The sequence below is a fragment of the Oenanthe melanoleuca genome, chromosome 3, assembly GCF_029582105.1.
Source record: "Oenanthe melanoleuca isolate GR-GAL-2019-014 chromosome 3, OMel1.0, whole genome shotgun sequence".
NCBI lineage: Eukaryota > Metazoa > Chordata > Aves > Passeriformes > Muscicapidae > Oenanthe > Oenanthe melanoleuca.
Window position 1 is genome coordinate 23,766,712 of NC_079336.1, and position 17,403 is coordinate 23,784,114.

At 40.2% G+C, this 17,403-nt stretch overlaps 1 protein-coding gene across 2 annotated transcripts in view; it reads right to left on the bottom strand.

Moving 5' to 3' along the window:
* The window catches only part of RAB23 (RAB23, member RAS oncogene family), a 17,035-nt gene extending 5,439 nt beyond the window's left edge, over window positions 1-11,596 (bottom strand). The window contains exons 1-6 of one of the 2 annotated variants that reach the window (XM_056486660.1): window positions 11,472-11,596; window positions 9,214-9,415; window positions 8,342-8,427; window positions 2,959-3,115; window positions 1,468-1,550; window positions 35-127 (exon numbers count right to left, since the gene is read on the bottom strand). In XM_056486660.1, the coding sequence (XP_056342635.1) occupies window positions 35-127; window positions 1,468-1,550; window positions 2,959-3,115; window positions 8,342-8,427; window positions 9,214-9,368 (574 nt within the window). In that variant the 5' untranslated portion in view covers window positions 9,369-9,415; window positions 11,472-11,596. Of the gene's footprint in view, window positions 1-34; window positions 128-1,467; window positions 1,551-2,958; window positions 3,116-8,341; window positions 8,428-9,213; window positions 9,416-11,467 lie in introns of both variants that reach the window. The other variant, XM_056486661.1, reaches the window with a different exon arrangement.
* Window positions 11,597-17,403: the final 5,807 nt, after the last annotated feature.

Here is a 17,403-nt window from a genome sequence, read left to right on the forward strand (position 1 = left end):
TGTTTCTAGGGGTTTTTTATTATAGTATACATACCAATCTTGTTACTGCTTGTATGTACTAGTTCTGAATCTTCTGCTGTTTGTTGCTTGAGCTTTTGAAGATATTTATCAGCCAAATACTTAAAAACTGGAAAGTTAAAAAGAAAAAAGGTACATCACAGAATGCTTAAAAATAATAATCATCATCATAATGCCATTGTATCAAAATTCTGCATGGTGACAAAAATGCACTTCACACTCCAGAGTTAGCACAACCTGGTGAGTATTCTGGGCAAGCCTGTGTACCTGGGCAGAGTCCAGGTTACTCCAGTGTCTGTCCAGCTCTTACAGTTTGCAGTACTGAAATCTTGCACAGAAATATCTCAACACTCTTATAAAAAACCCTCGTGCACACATATTGCCAAATGTTTCAGCTAATGCAACTTGGAACTTTTTACAATTATGTAGGAATTTAATATACATATTTCTGGAAGGAGTCTTAGAAAAACAGTAGTCGTGTGAAGTAAGTCTATTAATAAAACTTGGCAATAACTTTTTTCTGATTAACTAATGTACCCTCATTTCCACTGGTGTATAAAAAGTTGACCTAGGAAACTGAAAAAAAAAAAACAACTAAAGCAGAATTTTCAGAACCCAGATGTGTTGTGATTATTTACATTTGCAATTTAACTCATTTAAAGATGATACAAAAGAGTTTTACATTTTCTCTTACATGTTTTTCCCATGGTGAATGATGTTAACAGAGAAGAAACAGGGAATTTACTATTAATCTTGGCTAATTAAACAAGAATATATTAGGGAGTATAGTTCATGATTATTCAGACCCAGCCCACAAAAGACAGAGACTCAAAATTTTAGCACTACTCGTATGAAATTAAGACCATTAAAAGTGCTACTTAGGAACTAATCAAATATCACCAGTAGACAAAACACTGCAAGAGAGGCAATCTTTTAATGTACTTTATTTCAATATGACTAAGATATAATTATTTCTATGATTTATTAACTATTTACAATTAAAAATAATCTGTTCAACGATTTGTAAGCTGCAATAATTGAACTTCTATGTGCATTTGTTTTAAAAGCTCGTGTTTACTGTCAGTCATTAGGACTAAGGAGCCTTAACACACTGGCACTTGTAAACACTGCAGCTGCGTGTGTTTGTGGAAGAGAAGGATGTGCACAAAGAAATGGGCCCAACCCACTGATATCTGGTAATTTTAGCTGTGTCTAAGGCATGCAGCTACTGAATACAGAGGGTTGCCACAGCATGTGTAAGTATGAGCTGGCCACAGCCTGGGGGATGCTCAGGGCTATGGAGCAGCGGCAGGACACGGCAGGACATGGCAGGACATGCAGGACAAAGCGGGACACAGTGGGACATGGCAGGACACAGCAGGGCACGGCAGGACACGGCAGGACACGGCAGGAAACAGCATTACACGTTCCCCCGGCGGCACCTCCTACCTTCGCTCACGTTCAGATCCTCCTTCACAGACGCTCGGTAGAACCTCACTTTCAGCTTCTTGGCCAGCGCTTCTGCCTCCTCACTGCACAACACACAAATCGACTTTGTAAGTCCTTATTTGGTTCATTTGTCAGCATTTATTCTTACAGACAAAATGCTTCATGCTAAGTTAAAATTCAAGACAGTCAAAAAATACCTAATCCCTAGTTTCTTTACAGTATCTCCACTATAAAAATAAGGTATTTTACATGCAGTTTCTTTATGACTCAAAGGAATTCTTTCCAGTATTTACTGACTTCATTAAATAAAACTTCCTAAGGGTTTGAAGAAGGGTGTTGGTGAAATCAAAAGGAAGGAGTTTGTAATTAACAGCACTGTATCACTGCAAACTCTAAACAACAAAAATTAATCCTTAAGTATATCTTAAAGAAGCAGTATGCTATGCAATCGGATGAGTGCACAGATGAAATCAAGAATTACTTTTTTTCTGTGAAGTGAAAAAGAACTTATGTTAAAGTTTAAGAAACTTATGAATACTTCCCTAAGGAAAATCACATCATCTGAAAGATTATGTTACTGAGGCAGACAGTGTATTCTGAGAACCAAACCTAAGTGACATACCATGAACAAAGGAGGAGTTCAAATGCAATTTTGCTTTTCCTTTGAAAAATCCTCAGAATTCTTTGCAGAGGAAGTAGAAGCTGATTTATGCCATCAATGATAGCAAACAGACAACAAAGAAAGCCAGTGCAGGAAACAACAAAAAAGAAGAAATAATTTAAATCTCTCAGGAAGATGACAGAAATTGAATAAGTGGAGAACTTGGTCATGCATTATTTTCTACATGAAATGCTGTGGTAAATAAAAGCATTTGTTAAGCTGATTTTATGACAATAATGAAATTGGTCACATACACAATGGCAGAATGAACTGACAATAAAATCTCTAAAGAAAAATACAGCAAGGAAGATTCAGCACCATGCAGTTTGAGAGTATTACCACAACATATTTCTACAGAGTTACAATGTTTTGATAAAAATGAAAAATAAAAAACAAATTAAAGAAAGCAAAGGATATTAGCAAGCATTCCTAGCCTGACAATGTGCCTAGACTGGTGCACAGCACTGTTTAGAAGTAACTGAATTTTAACAAGAGAGAAAATTTATATTTTAGATTTTCTGAGCTGAGGAAAAAAAAAAAAGGATGTGAATCATATTATGCCAGAACCAAACTTTTCATGTCATTCCTCTATTCCTTTTGGCTTCGGGATGCAGCATGAAACAAACAGAAAGCTCCTAGCTTTGCAGCACATCTGCCCAAGTATCTACACTCATGCAGCAACATCTGCCCCGTGACCTTCTAGGGCATGTCTGGATGCAGGACATTGGTGAAAAGTGACATTGCACCAGAAAGTCCCACTTTCTTTTTTTAAAACTTATGTATAAGAGGGCATGTATTGATCTTTAGAAGTAGTACAATAGAGCTCCTACTTCTTTATGCAAGAGTCATCAAGAAGATCAATCTTATTCTGCACAAGAACTGTGGGAATATCTCCAACTTCAGTCACAACTTTTTCCTTCCAGGTAGGGATTGCTTTGAAGGACTCTCTGTCAGTTGTAGAAAACACAAGAACACAAGCCTGGGCTCCTAGAAATATACAAATAAATTACAAATACAAATACACACAAATTAGCCAATAAACAACAGAAAAAATAAATTGTAATGTATTTAAAATATGAGAGATTTTTCAAGTTATTCCCATAAACATGCACTTTTACCACCAGCTTATGTCAAACACCTGGTCACAGATTCCCTAAATAAAAATTCATTGCCATGTTATTCTGATCATTACAGCCATCTTCATGATGATTATGGGTCTGTTACATTTAAAGCTAATTCCAGCATACTGAATGCATGAAGGGGAAAGGAACAGGAGATCTGGAAAGGTTGGAAAAAGGGAAGGGGAGATTCTTTTATTGCTGTTTTACAGACAGATTAATGGAGGCCAGAAGGCAATTTTTTTTTCCTGTATGCAGCATCTGTAAAGCACATTTCACACTGTTTTTTGTGGTACAGTGATTTGGATTCTGAAAAGCAGAAGATATGTTTTCAGACGAAGTTGTGATTATTTCAAGTAAGTTGTTAGTAGCTTTTTGGGGAAAATAAGTGTGTTTCTAATTAATACTAGCAGATAGTCTAAAAATAAACAATAGTTAACTCCATGGATACTGAGAAGGTACTTGCACAGCTGAAATATTAGTGTGTGTTCTTTTGACTGTCCAGTAGCCCTTTGTTGTTTTCAGAAACTGCTTTTCTTCGCACACGTCATTATTTATATGCCTTCAATAAACTAGTTATTTAGTAATAGAGTATGAAAAGAATAGATAGCCAGTGTTTTTGAGACTCTACTATAATCTTGTGGTGAACATCTCAAATTAATATCATATAGCATGAACAATTTTTGATCAGTATGAATTTTATCTCAGAGTTTCACAAAGTACTCCCAATTCCTGTATTCTGGTTATCTTCGTATTTCTCTGACACAAAGCACACAAGTTCTCTTATTAGGTTTGCTTTTATTTAGCTTTTCAAAAGCCAAGTTCAGCCTATCTTGAGAAAGATTTCCTATGCTCTTTAACATTCTTCCACTTGCATATTAAGACTCCTCTGGTATGGTTTTATACAAAACAGTAAGAACTACCCTTAGAATTTCAACTGAAGCTCTACCAGTAAAAAAGCAGCAATGCAGCCTTCCATAACTTCCCCTATTATTTCTGTTTTCCCTACTACCCACACTGTACTCTAAAGTATGCAATTATTCTGATGCAGTTCCTGTGACATAGGTGAAAAATTCATTATTCTTTCCAAAGCAGATTAGTTTCCCTGTTATCTCACAAAGTAGCTTAATGGAGATGAGAGCATTTTTTAAAGTACTCCCACAATCTGTAAACAATCTCATCATGTTGTTCAGTTTTAAGACCAAGAAATCCTTTGTGAAGTTTCCAAACTAAGACACCTTCACTTCATCTTTCTCCTTCCACTCATTCTTTCTGAATGCTACCACAGGTTTAGAGGTAAGTTTAGAGGGAAAAGCCCTACCATGAGGTAAGTAAAGAGAAGGCAGAATATTACATCAGACCTTATTCAGTATACATATAGTACAGGTAGAATGCAGTGGTCAAGTACAGTAGAAATACCTCAGCTTGCCCATATTAATTTCAAAAGGGAATTATATGACAGGCTTCAATAAAGAAGCAAACTGAAATACTTCTGAGGACCTTCAAGATTTTTACAATAAACAACAGTAAAACAAAGTGTCTTCAACAATGACAAATTCTATACACTCATGCAATTGTGTATTTCCAAGCATCTGCCAAAGTTTTCGATCACTGGACCATAAGCATCAGACAATTAACCCAATAAGTCTGTAAGATGCTTATTTAAGAAGAGAAGAAAAAAGTTTTCCTCTTAGGTTCAATGCAAAACAGTATCAACTCTGATTTTTCTTAAGTGTGTTTTTCAGTATGGTGCAGAAGTTAGTATGGCAACAGAGTTCAACAGAAGATACTGCAGGGCAGATTTTAATATGCAAATTCTTTTAATCTTAAAGAGATCTGCTAAATACTCAGTATTTTTATTGAAAACATAAACAATTTAAGAAATTATAATATCCAACTAAGAGTTCTGAAGAGAAAAAAAAAAGACAAACCCTAGAATTTAGTCACGTAAACACCTTTTTTTTGCAGGCACTGACAGTACTCAAGAGTCAGTAACATGACTATCTCAGTCATGCTCTGCTAATGGAGTCACACACCACCTCTGTCACAGAACACATTATGTGCAACAGGCACCAGCAGCAAAGGCTCAGAACAGTGTCAAACAGGAGCATAACAGCTCAGGATGTTCTCAATGAATATTTTTAAAGTTCTTTTGTAAGAAGCTGTTCCATAAAGCTACTTTGAAGTACTGAAGAAAATGACATTGTGTGCAATTACTGCATTGATAATTCCTCTATATTTTAAGGTGTTCCAACTGCCTGCAGAATCACTGACATAATATTTATACCTGGAGCAATTCAGAAAAAGATTTAGAGACTAGTGCTACTTAATTCAAGTAAAGCATAGGCTTGTCAGCTGACTCGGTCTCAGAGATCCTCAGCAGACTATCTTATCCCCATAGATGCCATAACCACATTTTTTTTCCTTTCAAAATGGTACAAAGCCCTTGTTATAGAAAAAATATAAGGAAATTTCTTGCCATGAGGGGACTCTCACAGGGCTTTATACCTGACCCTACTCATTTCACTCAGTACTTTGCCTCAGCTTTTCCAGGCTATGATAGAAAGTACTGTTCCCTATAAAACTGATGGTGACTTGTTCAATCTCACTAAAATCAAAATCCAGTATCATCATCCAGAAATTCTTGTTTATTGCTGATGTTCTAACTTCTGTGGATCCTGGCTGTCTTTAACAGACTCAGAAGGATTTAATGTCTCCTGAACAGTATCTAAAAGAACTGTATCAGGGCAGTATTGCAGGCCATCTGTTATCATACTTGCTACAGACAAAAGGGGTTAACAAATGTAAACTAAAGCAACCCTATGAAGGCTTGATTATGAAGAATGAACTATTTTGCAATAAAATGAGGATCCTGACAATCTGACTAATCAGCAACTGAGTAACACACTAATGAGCAAGATGTTTGTTTTCCATCAAAAACCTAACAAGGATCTTCAAGATATACCAGTGGTAGCAGAAGGAAGAGGATACATGCATGAAGAAATTATCAAATACTGCCTTGAGAAACATTTGACTTCGATCACCTAGAAAGTGATGAGAAGATGCATGGGACAATACAAAAAAAGGAAATTATTAAATACATACAGTGTATGTATTTAATTCTCTTCAACTCTCAATTTAGGCTGCTGGACTCCTTGCACTGTGTGATTGTGGGCATGCACCTACACTGGCTGCACACATTTGCCTGCACATAGAAAACCACACGACATATCCACTGTCAGCTCCAATTCTCTACAAGGCTGAATGAATTTGGTCCCTGGACAACACTCAGAGACAGGCTCTGAAGCATTCATGTGTGAGCACTGAAGAACTGACAACACACAGTGTCCCAGGGGAGTACATAAGCCCTAGTGCAATGAAGCGGGACACTGACCTGTGGGAGAAGCAAACCTTAAATTAACAGCTAGCAGCTACCTTACCTATCTTAGAGGTGTCCTCCCCTTAGCAGCAATAATTAGCAATAAAATCCTTTACAAAGTAAGCTTGACTTCTTGCTTCTATAATAGTGTGATTGCTGAGGCCAGACCAAAATTTCATTCCAGGCCCTTTTGATTTTCCTTGTCCTTCATGAGTCAAAGTCTAGTGTAGAGCAGTCCCTGCATCTGACACCTTGAACTACTCATGATATGCTCATCATGCTGCTACAATGTGTACAATTGTGCTCCACTTCACAGCAAAGAACTTCTGTACAAAGAACTCCAAGGCAGAGATCTAAGAGCACTATGCAGGGCGTGAGTCATGACCAAAATTTCAAGATACTCTTGTAAATTCTTAATTTTGTTTTTAAACCATCAGGTTGCTTGTGGTAAGTGAAGCCAGTAGGTGTACTTCTGAGCTCTTCTCAATGCTCCATATTCTAGCCTATCAGTCACAGAATTTAGGAGAACAAGCCTTTGGCTTGAAACAACTGGGGAGAGCAAGCCTAAAGGCCAGGACAGTAAAAAGGAAGCTGCAAGAGAATCAACTACCACCATCTAAGATTTGTATGCTCAACTCATCAGCTGTATATTATCTACATCCACATGACAAAGGAAATACACATTTCTAAGGAAATAGTAATCATCAATCAAAGGCAACAACAAGAAATATTACCAAAAAAAATCCACCTATTAGCAAATTGACTATGAAACATAAAAAGATCCTAAGACTGTAACACCCTGAAACAGCTTGGCACAATCATTATTTTATCTCTGAATGAGTTAATTTTATACCATAGCACCTCAGGTAATATATATACACCATATACCACCTCAGGTAATTAGTTTGCAAGAACTGAACAGTGGAATCTTTGCTAAGTAATTTTTATCTCTCCCATTTAAAAAACCGAAGAGAAATATTTACAGAGCCATTGTTAAACTATAAGCACAGAAAGCTTAAGTATACAATTTGTAACTGGTTAAATAGATAACCTGCCTTTACACAACAAATACAGTTTATTTTATGAAGTAAATAGGCTTTTGTTACTGCTCTTGTTCTAACATATTCAAGGCAGACAATACTAGCAAAAAAACTGCTGTGCCCTGTAAACTCTTTTTCTAGCATGACTGGTGGACATCCCCTCCTTAGATTAATTACTATGTGCCTCATCCAGAGTTTTTGGAATATTTACAAATGTGTGTGTCACAGAAGTAATGAAACACTTCTAGAGGGAAGATACACATTTACATCTGAGTGTTTGAATGTCTACATTCTATCCACTTTTTGTACAGATATTTATCTCATTTCATTCAATATTTTCAAAGTAATGAAACACTTTTAGAGGGAAAATATACATTTGCATCTGATAGTTTGAATATTTATGTTCTGTCCAGTTTTTTTGTCCAGTTTCTGTGCAGATATTAGTCTCATTTCATTCAATGTTTTCTAAAGGGTACTACTGCATAAAGTAGATATAATTAAGACAAGGAACTTGCACAAAGAGAAAAATATTTAAGAACTGAAAAAGCTGAACTAAACATGCATTGCACACACATGAAATAACTAAAATTCTTAATACAAAGACAGGAGAATATTTTAGAGCTATGCAGACCAAGGAAACCCAACAACTACTGAACAACAAACATGGTATTTTCACCTCTATAGTAGGCCTTAGTTATTGCATCAAATTCTTCTTGACCTGCAGTGTCCCATAACATCAGCCTGACATCTTCCCCATTAACTCTGAAATAAACAAGTTTCATGATCAATACAGTAACAGGAACAAATCAAAACAATTGACATGGAAATACTTCTGTTTCTACACTGTAAGAGCAATCCAAATAAAATTTAACTGGATTTAAACATAATGTAACTTATTATTAATATTCATTCACCTTCATAACATACTATGGCAATTATACATTATATGCTCTTTACAGATAATCTGTATTACATTTTCCTCTTCCTCCTCTACATTTCCCTCTACAAAAATAATATAGACATCAGAACAAAATCTAGGTGCCTGAAGACCAGTGCTTTTGTCTTTTTAATCAGCTTGTAGAATTTATAGAATTTTCTTACATCTCACTATCATAAGATTTTCCACTTTACCAAACATAATTGGGTATTACCTGCTTATACTGCATAAAGTCTCTAATTTTTTCACAGTAATTTTTTCTATATTAGCTAATAAATTTGTGAAATTCTTTTATATAAGCAGTTTCACTTCTTCACAAGAAATTACAAAAAAAAAATTTACAAATAATCAACAGGTGGTAAATACAAAGCAAACTTGTCAAAGAGCTTGGTATGGCAGAGATTCTAAATTTTATTTATTATTTTAAATTTTGGACAGAGAATAAAGGGTATAACTAGCCCACAGTGCAAAAGAGAAAACAACTGCCTTTAGTGTGCTTCAGAAACAGCAGGTCTTGTTTTCCAAGCCTTCGTCAATTTCAGGATTACAACAGAAAAAAGAAATAGAGAGAGAGGTAAAAATCAATAGTATGTCATCTGTTTAATACATACTGGATCTGTCTTTCCAGGAAATCTACACCAATAGTTTTCTTGTAGTCTTTTGTAAAAATCCCCTTGCAATATCGCTGAATCATACTGGACTTCCCAACAGCTCCATTTCCTACTACTACCACCTTGATGGCCACCTCCATATCTTCTTCCAACATCTTTGCGTCTCAGGTGACTCTCTGGTTTATTCAGGAAACTACTGATTCTGTCAACAAAGTAAATAGCTATTATGTTCATAAAAATGCTGTGAATACAAAGCAAGAGGCAAGATGATCACACAGATTAGGGTGCATATAGATAGTACAATTTATTTCTGTCTCTGTCACAGATTGCTTAAGTGACCTCAGGCAAGTTATTTAACTAGCTTTGGTCTGACACTTAGTAATTGAAAACTAATAAAAATTGGAAGTAGAGAAAAATTTATTTGGTTTATTGCAAGGATATTTCACTGATGTTTTGGTGGCTTTTTTCCTTAATGAGGAAGAAATGGAGGCACTGAACTACAAAATCACAGAATCGTTAATGTTGGAAAAGACCTCAAAGATCAGTAAGTCCAATCATTAACCCAACACTGCAAGTGCTAAACCATGTCCCTAAGTGTCATGTGCACATATTTTTAAAATACCTCCAGGGATGGTGATGCTGCCCCACTGCCCCAGGCAGCCTGCTCCAATGCTTGATAACACTTTCAGTGAAGAAATTTTTTCTAATAACCAACCTAAAATTCCCCTGGCACAACTTGAGGCCATTTCGTCTTGTCCTATCACCTGCTACTTGCAGATCAGACCAACTCCCACCTTGCTACAACCTCCTTTTAGGCAGTTGTAGAAAGCAATAAAAGAAAAGAAAGCCTTTTGTCCAGGCTAAACACCCCAAGCTCTCTCAGCCATTTCTCACGGGACTTGTGTTCTAGACCCTTCACCTCATTGCACCTCAACACCCTCCAGCCCCTCAGTGTCCTTCTCACAGTGAGGGGCCAGAACTGGACACAGCACTCGAGGTGTGGCCTCAGCAGTGCTGAGCACAGGGGACAATCCCTGCCCTGCTCCTGCTGGCCACACCATGGCTGATACAGGCCAGGGGCCACTGCCCTTCCTGGCACCTGGGCACACACTGATCATGTTCAGCTGCTGTGACCAGCACTCCCAGGTCCTTTTCCACTGGGTCCCATTCCAGGCACTCTGTCCCCAGCCTGTAGCTCTACACAGCGTTGTGACCCAAGTGCAGGAGCTGGCACTTGGCCTTGTTTCATCTCACGCAACTGGCCTTGGGCCATCAATCCAACCTATCCAGATGCCTCTGCAGAGCTTTCCTACCCTTCAGCAGCCCAACACTCCCACCCAACCCAGTGTCACCTGCAAACTGGCTGAGGGTGCATGTGATCGTTTCATCGAGATCATTGCTAAAGTTATTAAAAAGGACTGGCACTAAGCCCTGGGGAACACCACTAGCAACCAGCTGCCAGATGGATTTAAATCTATTCACCACCACTCTCTGAACCTCCATCCCTCGAATACATGCCTCCCCCAAACTTTTCTCTAGGGAGCTTGGTTTTACCCCTTTTCCCCTTCACATCGGGTCTAAAACTCCTTCAGTGAGTCCTATGCACTGTAATTTCCTCCTTTGAAACACGTGTACCCCATCTATTGCCAGCAGCCGTGGCTATTGAGTAGAACTGACCCACCACCAAAAAACAAAATCCTGCCTGTAACACCAGGCTCTTCCTCTTTCCTCCTATTTCATTCCCTATTCATTGGAAGGCCAGAAGAGAACACTGCTTGTGTTCCTTCTCCCTTAGCCAGTTGTTCCAAGGCTGTGAAGTCTCTCTTGACCGCCCTCGGACTTGCTACAACTTTATCACTGCCCACCTGACAGAAGCTAAGTTTTGCTGTGCCGGGATATCATCACAGCAACATTCGGTAGCTGCAGAGTGGCAAATTTCCTCCCAAGAATGAGCTCACCCTCCTTTCGAAGGAGGGCAAATACTCCCGTTTGAAGGCTGTGCCCATCGCCACTCACACCGTGCCGGCAGAGCGCGGCGAACCCGATCCCTTCGCTCGGCTCGCTCACACCGATGATGTTCCTCGGCTGCATCAGCCCACACCGGCTAGCCGGAGCGGCCGGATGGCCCTTTTGGGCGAGAACAGCGGCAGCCACGCTCGGGTCTCGGCGCGGGGATCCATCCCAGCGGCACCGCCCGCCCTGCCCGCGGCCCCGGCCCCGGCCCCGCTCCCCTGCCCGCCCGCGCCCCTCTCACCAACCCTCAGCGGGCGGGCGGCGCTCCCGCCCGGGCGCGGCGGCGGAGGGGCGCAGGGAAGAGCCGGGCAGGAGGGCGAGAGGAAAGCGCTCGCTGGGGCCGACCCAACCCGGACGCACATCCCGGCGCCGCGGCCGGAAGCGCCGTCAGGAGCGGGGGCGCCGCTCGGGAGGCGCCTGCCCGCTGCCCCCGCCCCGCCGGACCCGGGGCTGTGCTGGGCGGGAGGCCGCCGAGGGGCTGCTCTTGAGGGGTCTTCGTCTGGGTTCCTGAGGAAGCATCCAGACAAGGCTGGTCTTTCCTTGCCCACGGGTGCCTTCATCCCTGCTCCACTCCCTATACTCATCCTCCCTCACCTCATCCTCCGTGGAAAACAAAACCGTGGAATCAGACGGGCTTTCCTTAGGCTGCCATGGAAGGCAGCTGCCGTCCTCTGTGTAGCACCTTTTTTTATTAAGATGTGCCCATCAGCGTGGTACGTGGCCTGCCAGCTTCCAGGCTATATATTAAACAGGATAAGTTTTGGCATTACTATAGAAGTGGTAGTCATCTGAAGATGTAACCTTTATTAACTCCTTATTTGGTTTTCGGGTTGGTTGCTTTTCTAAGTTAAACTGCCAGAGATGTCCACTGCCTCAAATTCCCTTTCCTACTGCAGAGCACATCCCCGGCTGGGTGGCTGCTCAGTGTCCCCGGCCCTCCTGCTGCTCAAAGACGGCCAAAGACACCTTACTGAGTGAAAAAACAATGTTAAAGTAAACTCTGCTATTTTTTTTCTTGATGTTTTTATATAAGGATAGAGTTCATTTCTTCTTCATTTTCCCTCCTTCCCTCCTTCACTTGTGGCTACCAGTATAAAAGTCCTTTCTGGGCTCTGCCTCAGCTCTTTCTAGTGAAGATCTAAATGTCTCTGAAATTCCCTTAAAAACTATTAATTAAGACATCATTTGATCAAACCTTCTCTCTGCCCAAGTAATCTGAATCGTGTTTTTACCAATATACTGGGAAGACATACAGGAGGAATAAAAGTTACAAGTTAAATTGGTCACAAGAGGAATGTGAACTAGATTTCAGTTTTCCAAATTATAACAAAAAGCACTGGGCAAGTAAGCATTAAGATATGCCAAGATGCTGCCTCATGCTTTGTGTGAGGTTGGAAGGTCACCAGATGATGACTGCTGGGTGCTCAGTGTTCTTGTCTTACCGTCCTTGGGGGCAGACAGCTCATTTAACATGATGACAAGAGTGGGCTGTGGTGTGAGAACTTAACTCTTCGCCCTTTTCACCCTTGCACTATGTAAGTTCCTGTAGCATTTTCTGTTTCCTTATCACCTAATTGTATCACCATATTCTGTATAAGGTGCCATGCCCATTGCTGCCCCTTGGCTTCTAATTTGCCCTGGTTATGCTGCCCATGAAGTTGGCACAGTTATAGCTATGCAGAGTGGCTTGAGGACCATCAACATCCTACAGAGTAGGGTGGATGGGTAGAGTTTGGCATCACAGACCTTATTTTTGAAATAATTTTACAGTCCTCCAAATATCACCTCAGAAGTGAAAGAAAATATATACACAGACAGCTAATTAGAATACAAGGTCTATGCTATTACATCCCATTATATTTTTTGGTCTACTCCCTTCTTGATAGTGCATATTCAAAAAAACCCTCATAAACATGTTAGGAGAGCTAGATGTAGTAAGTTCAGACCCTATCCAGCTGCTATATGACTGGAATCCAAGGTTTCCCTGGTCTAGGGTTGAGTGGTCAGAAATTTGACCTTTATAAAAAAGATCTCTGAAGTTTATATTTTTCATCCTGCATAAATCATGACAGTTTAAAATAGGAATTAGGTTTTGTGCCTAAAGCCATTAAAATAGACCCATACAAGAGAAAATGTTTTAGGTACACCTCTTTGCTTGTCATTTGGACTTGCCTGGTTAAACAATCACACTGTGATAGCTGCTGCCCATCTGGGCTGGGGGGTGGTGTTCTCAGTGTAGCTCTGGATCATTTAACATCTAAGATTAGGTTAACACTAACCTTGATCTTAGAAAAGTTTGGACAGAAAAAGATGAAAGATGGAGGCCCAAGCACACTCAGCCCCATGCATCTGCTCACTCACTCCCTACCAGTGAGATGGGGGAAAGAATCAGAAGAATAAAAGTGAAAAAACTCATGAGTTGAGATAAAGACAGTTTAACAGGGAAGGCAAAAGCCACACACACAAGCAAAGCAAAACAAGGAATTTATTGATTACTTCCCATGGACAGGCAGGTGTTCAGCCATCTCCAGGAAAGCATGTGTGGCTTGGGAAGACAGATGCTGTGACTGGGAATGTCCCCCCTTCCTCCTTCTTCCACCTGCTTTACATGCTGAGCATGACACCACATGGTGTGGACTATCCCTTTGGTCAGTTGGGTCAGCCATCCCAGCTGCTCCATCCCAGCTCCTAGTACACCCCCAGCCTCTTGCTGGGAGGGCAGTAGGAGAAACAGAAAACACCTTGCTCTGCAAGTGCTGCTCAGCAACAGCAAAAAACATCCTGGGTTATCAGCCCTGTGTTCAGCAGAAATCCAAAATGCAACCCCATATTAGCTACTGTGAAAAAAAGCTAAATAGACATTGATAAAATCGACATTAGCTAAAATGAAAATAGGAGGAAATTACTGCATGGCTGTCCCCTGCAAGGCACAGTAACCAGGCAGAGCACTGCAGCTTGCCTTGCACAAGAAGGCTGTCTATAGCTCCTGTCAGCAGAGTGATTGACTTTCCCTGCCAATGGCTCTGTTGAAACTGATACAGCTCACACTTCACATCTGACCTGCACTGTGAATCTCTGAACTCCTGCTAAATAAGGAGGCCATGCTTTAGAGGCAGCAGTAACTAATATGTGGAAACCCACCACTGACTGACTTTTAAAAATAATTTGGGCTGAAAAAAGTAGTCCCGCTCAGATATCAGTTAGGTTATAAATTGTATTTAACCAAGCATATAGTTATTTTGCTAGATTGGAGTTAGGATTTCTTTGTTTTGAAAATGTGAAGATAGCAGATCCAAGTTCCAAGTCTATTCCTTTTAAAAGTACTGTTCATTTGGGGGTACACTGTGCTTCCTAACTAAATCCACAGGAACACAAATTCTGCTGTCAGAAAGTGAAAAGAACCTGTTCTTGGAGCCCAAATTGTGTTCTGAGACACACCCTATCATACTAAACCCTTTCTTCTGACACATCCATTGAAAAAGATGTCTGTCCCATAGGGGCCCAGCAATAAAATAAAAGCCTTGTACTTATTTCCCCCTCCATTCCATGTACTCTCAGTCCCAGAATGTCCTGAGACTTGATTTTTCTTGATTTTCTTAAGGATTGCTTTCCAAGCTTTCCTCCTCATCGAAAGGCTAATGAAACTCATTGATTCCTAGTGGAAACTAAGCAGGGACCCAGCACTGACACATTTTCCTCCAAGGGTGGCCCACCAGTTCTGAGTAGAGGGGAGATTACTGCCCCTACCTGTGGCAGCATTCCTGCATCCTAGCTCGGGATAACAGGAGTCATCTTTGTGGCATGGACACGTTGCTGGCTCATGATGAGCCTCATGTCCAGCAGGACACTGAGGTCATTTTATCCAAAGGTGCTTCCCAACTGGGTGGCCCCAGCAGGTACAGATGCTTCTTGTTACTGAATCACAGAACGTTTTCAGTTGGAAGGGACCCAAAAGGATCATTGAGCCCAACTCATAAGTGAATGATTCAATACAGGTAGTGAACCCATAGCCTTGGTGTTTTTAGCACCATGTTCTCACCAGCTGAGCTAATCTTAAGGGTCTGGTGCCTGGGGTTGTTCTTCCCCCAGTACAAGACTTTGCAATTCTCTTTCTTGAACTTAATGAGGTTCCTGTCATAAGAAACATTGAAGTAAAATAAACTTCTTATAAGCAAGAAAACAATTTAGATAATGAAATATTACAGATGAAGGATATATTTGTTGTATTTCTGTCTTCCTAGAACAGAGCACCTATGTCTAAGTCATTCCTGACAGACATTTGTCTTTGTTTTAATAAGCTCCAGTAATGAAAACTTGGCAATTTCTCCCAGGAACTTCTTCACCCTGAGAAGGTTTTTCCTGATGTATACCCTGAAATTTTCCTTGCAGTTATCACTGCTTTTCCTTCATGAGGGTTTTTGAAAATACCTACCAGTCTTCCCTTTACTAAGGTAAACAACCCCACTTTATTATATATTTTTGATTTTGGATCTTTGACTGTACTTGTTATTACACTTTCCAATTTTTGTTATTGCAGTTGTTATTTTTGTTACTATTTGTTATTACATTCTCCAATCAAGTAACACTCTTAAATGTAATGACCAGTTGCAAAACCATATTAAGGGCTCCATCACTTGCAGTCTGGGCTTCTGATGATGGTGGCTCCTACAGAAATTCCACATCCCAACATCTCCCCTCCAAAAAGAACCCACAAAAGAAACTGAAATACTTTGACTTGAACAGCCACGCAAAAGACTCATTGTGCTTACCAACTTCATTCAACTTTAAACCTAGCAATGCGAAAGACAGAGACCTGGGCTTTGATTTGGAGTAGAAAATTTCAAGTTTTCTTCCTACATCTGAAATAATATGTCTCAGCATCCCTCCTCCTCCCCAGGCTGCTCTGCAACCTTAGGGAATCTCATTAGGCCTCCATTTTGATTAATGACTTTTGGGCAGTTAAGCTCCCCTTGAGCCTATCAGAAACATTGTCTGTTCCCAGGAACTTCTGTTGCCTTAGAAACTTCTGTTTTCTAACAGATAGCCTTGGAACATTATTTTGTCTGAATCATAGCCCAAGTGGAACAATATTATTGTTATTGAGGAAAGTTCAGTAATTTCCATCTTGGATACTTTGCAGCCAGAATGGAGATTGACAGATGATCACAGCCAAACCTTTGGTCACCCTATAAACTGCAATCCTGAGTGAGGCTCTTTCAGTTTCCTGGGCTGCAGCATCTCCCTCCGAGTGGGATGCTTCTCAGAGCTTGCCAACTCTCAAGCTCAAGATAATTGGAGAATCATTGCTGAAAGCTGATGATGGAGCCTGGAATAGTAACACCCACCCCCAATTATTTTTATTTTTTGAGGTATTGTTGCTGTTGTGATGGATACACGCATAGCAACAGGTAAATGGCTCTTTTATTATGGCAGCGTGTTCCCTTTTATACATTCTTTAACACAGTGCATACTTCTTTCGTTGGTTACAATAACACAGCTCATCGTGTTCATTGGTACAAAGCAGTCAGCATCCCTAGTTTTGGGCTGGATTTTTACAAGAATTTTGCAAACAGATAATAGTCCTGTTTTTCTGACTGCAAGTGTCCGTTTGTCTCTGTTTTCTCAGTTCCCATGAGAATGACCTTGTCTTCTTCTTCCCTTAACAGGTAAACATGAATCTTATCAATTTCTTCTTCTGTCAACTCACTCCTCTGGCTCACAGACCAGCTGTCAGCCCCTTCCACAGGGTATTCCTTCAGACTTGAGGGGAACTTTTAACAGGTACCTATGTACATAATTGTTGTGTCTGAATCTATGTAAATACCTTATAGCAAGTGTAGTGTGAATGTTGCCATCTCAAACTTGTAGTTCAGCTACTGCTATTATTATTGTAGTTATGGATTATAGTAAATCCTATTGTATCATTCATTGTTAAATTAGTCAATTATTAAGGATCATTAAACCCTTTAGATATAAGCTGCTGACCAAGTCTGAGGTGAAGTTTTGACTCAACCACACCTAGGCTCCATCAGGAGTTTAGAAAGTAGGGGTCAACTCTGAGCCTTGTGTCTCAGTGGATCTCCCATACCCCCTTGCCCTTTTGTGACCCTGGTCTCCATGCAAATTGATCCTAATACAATTTTCCTTTGTGTACTTTGTCTGTATAATAAGTAATAG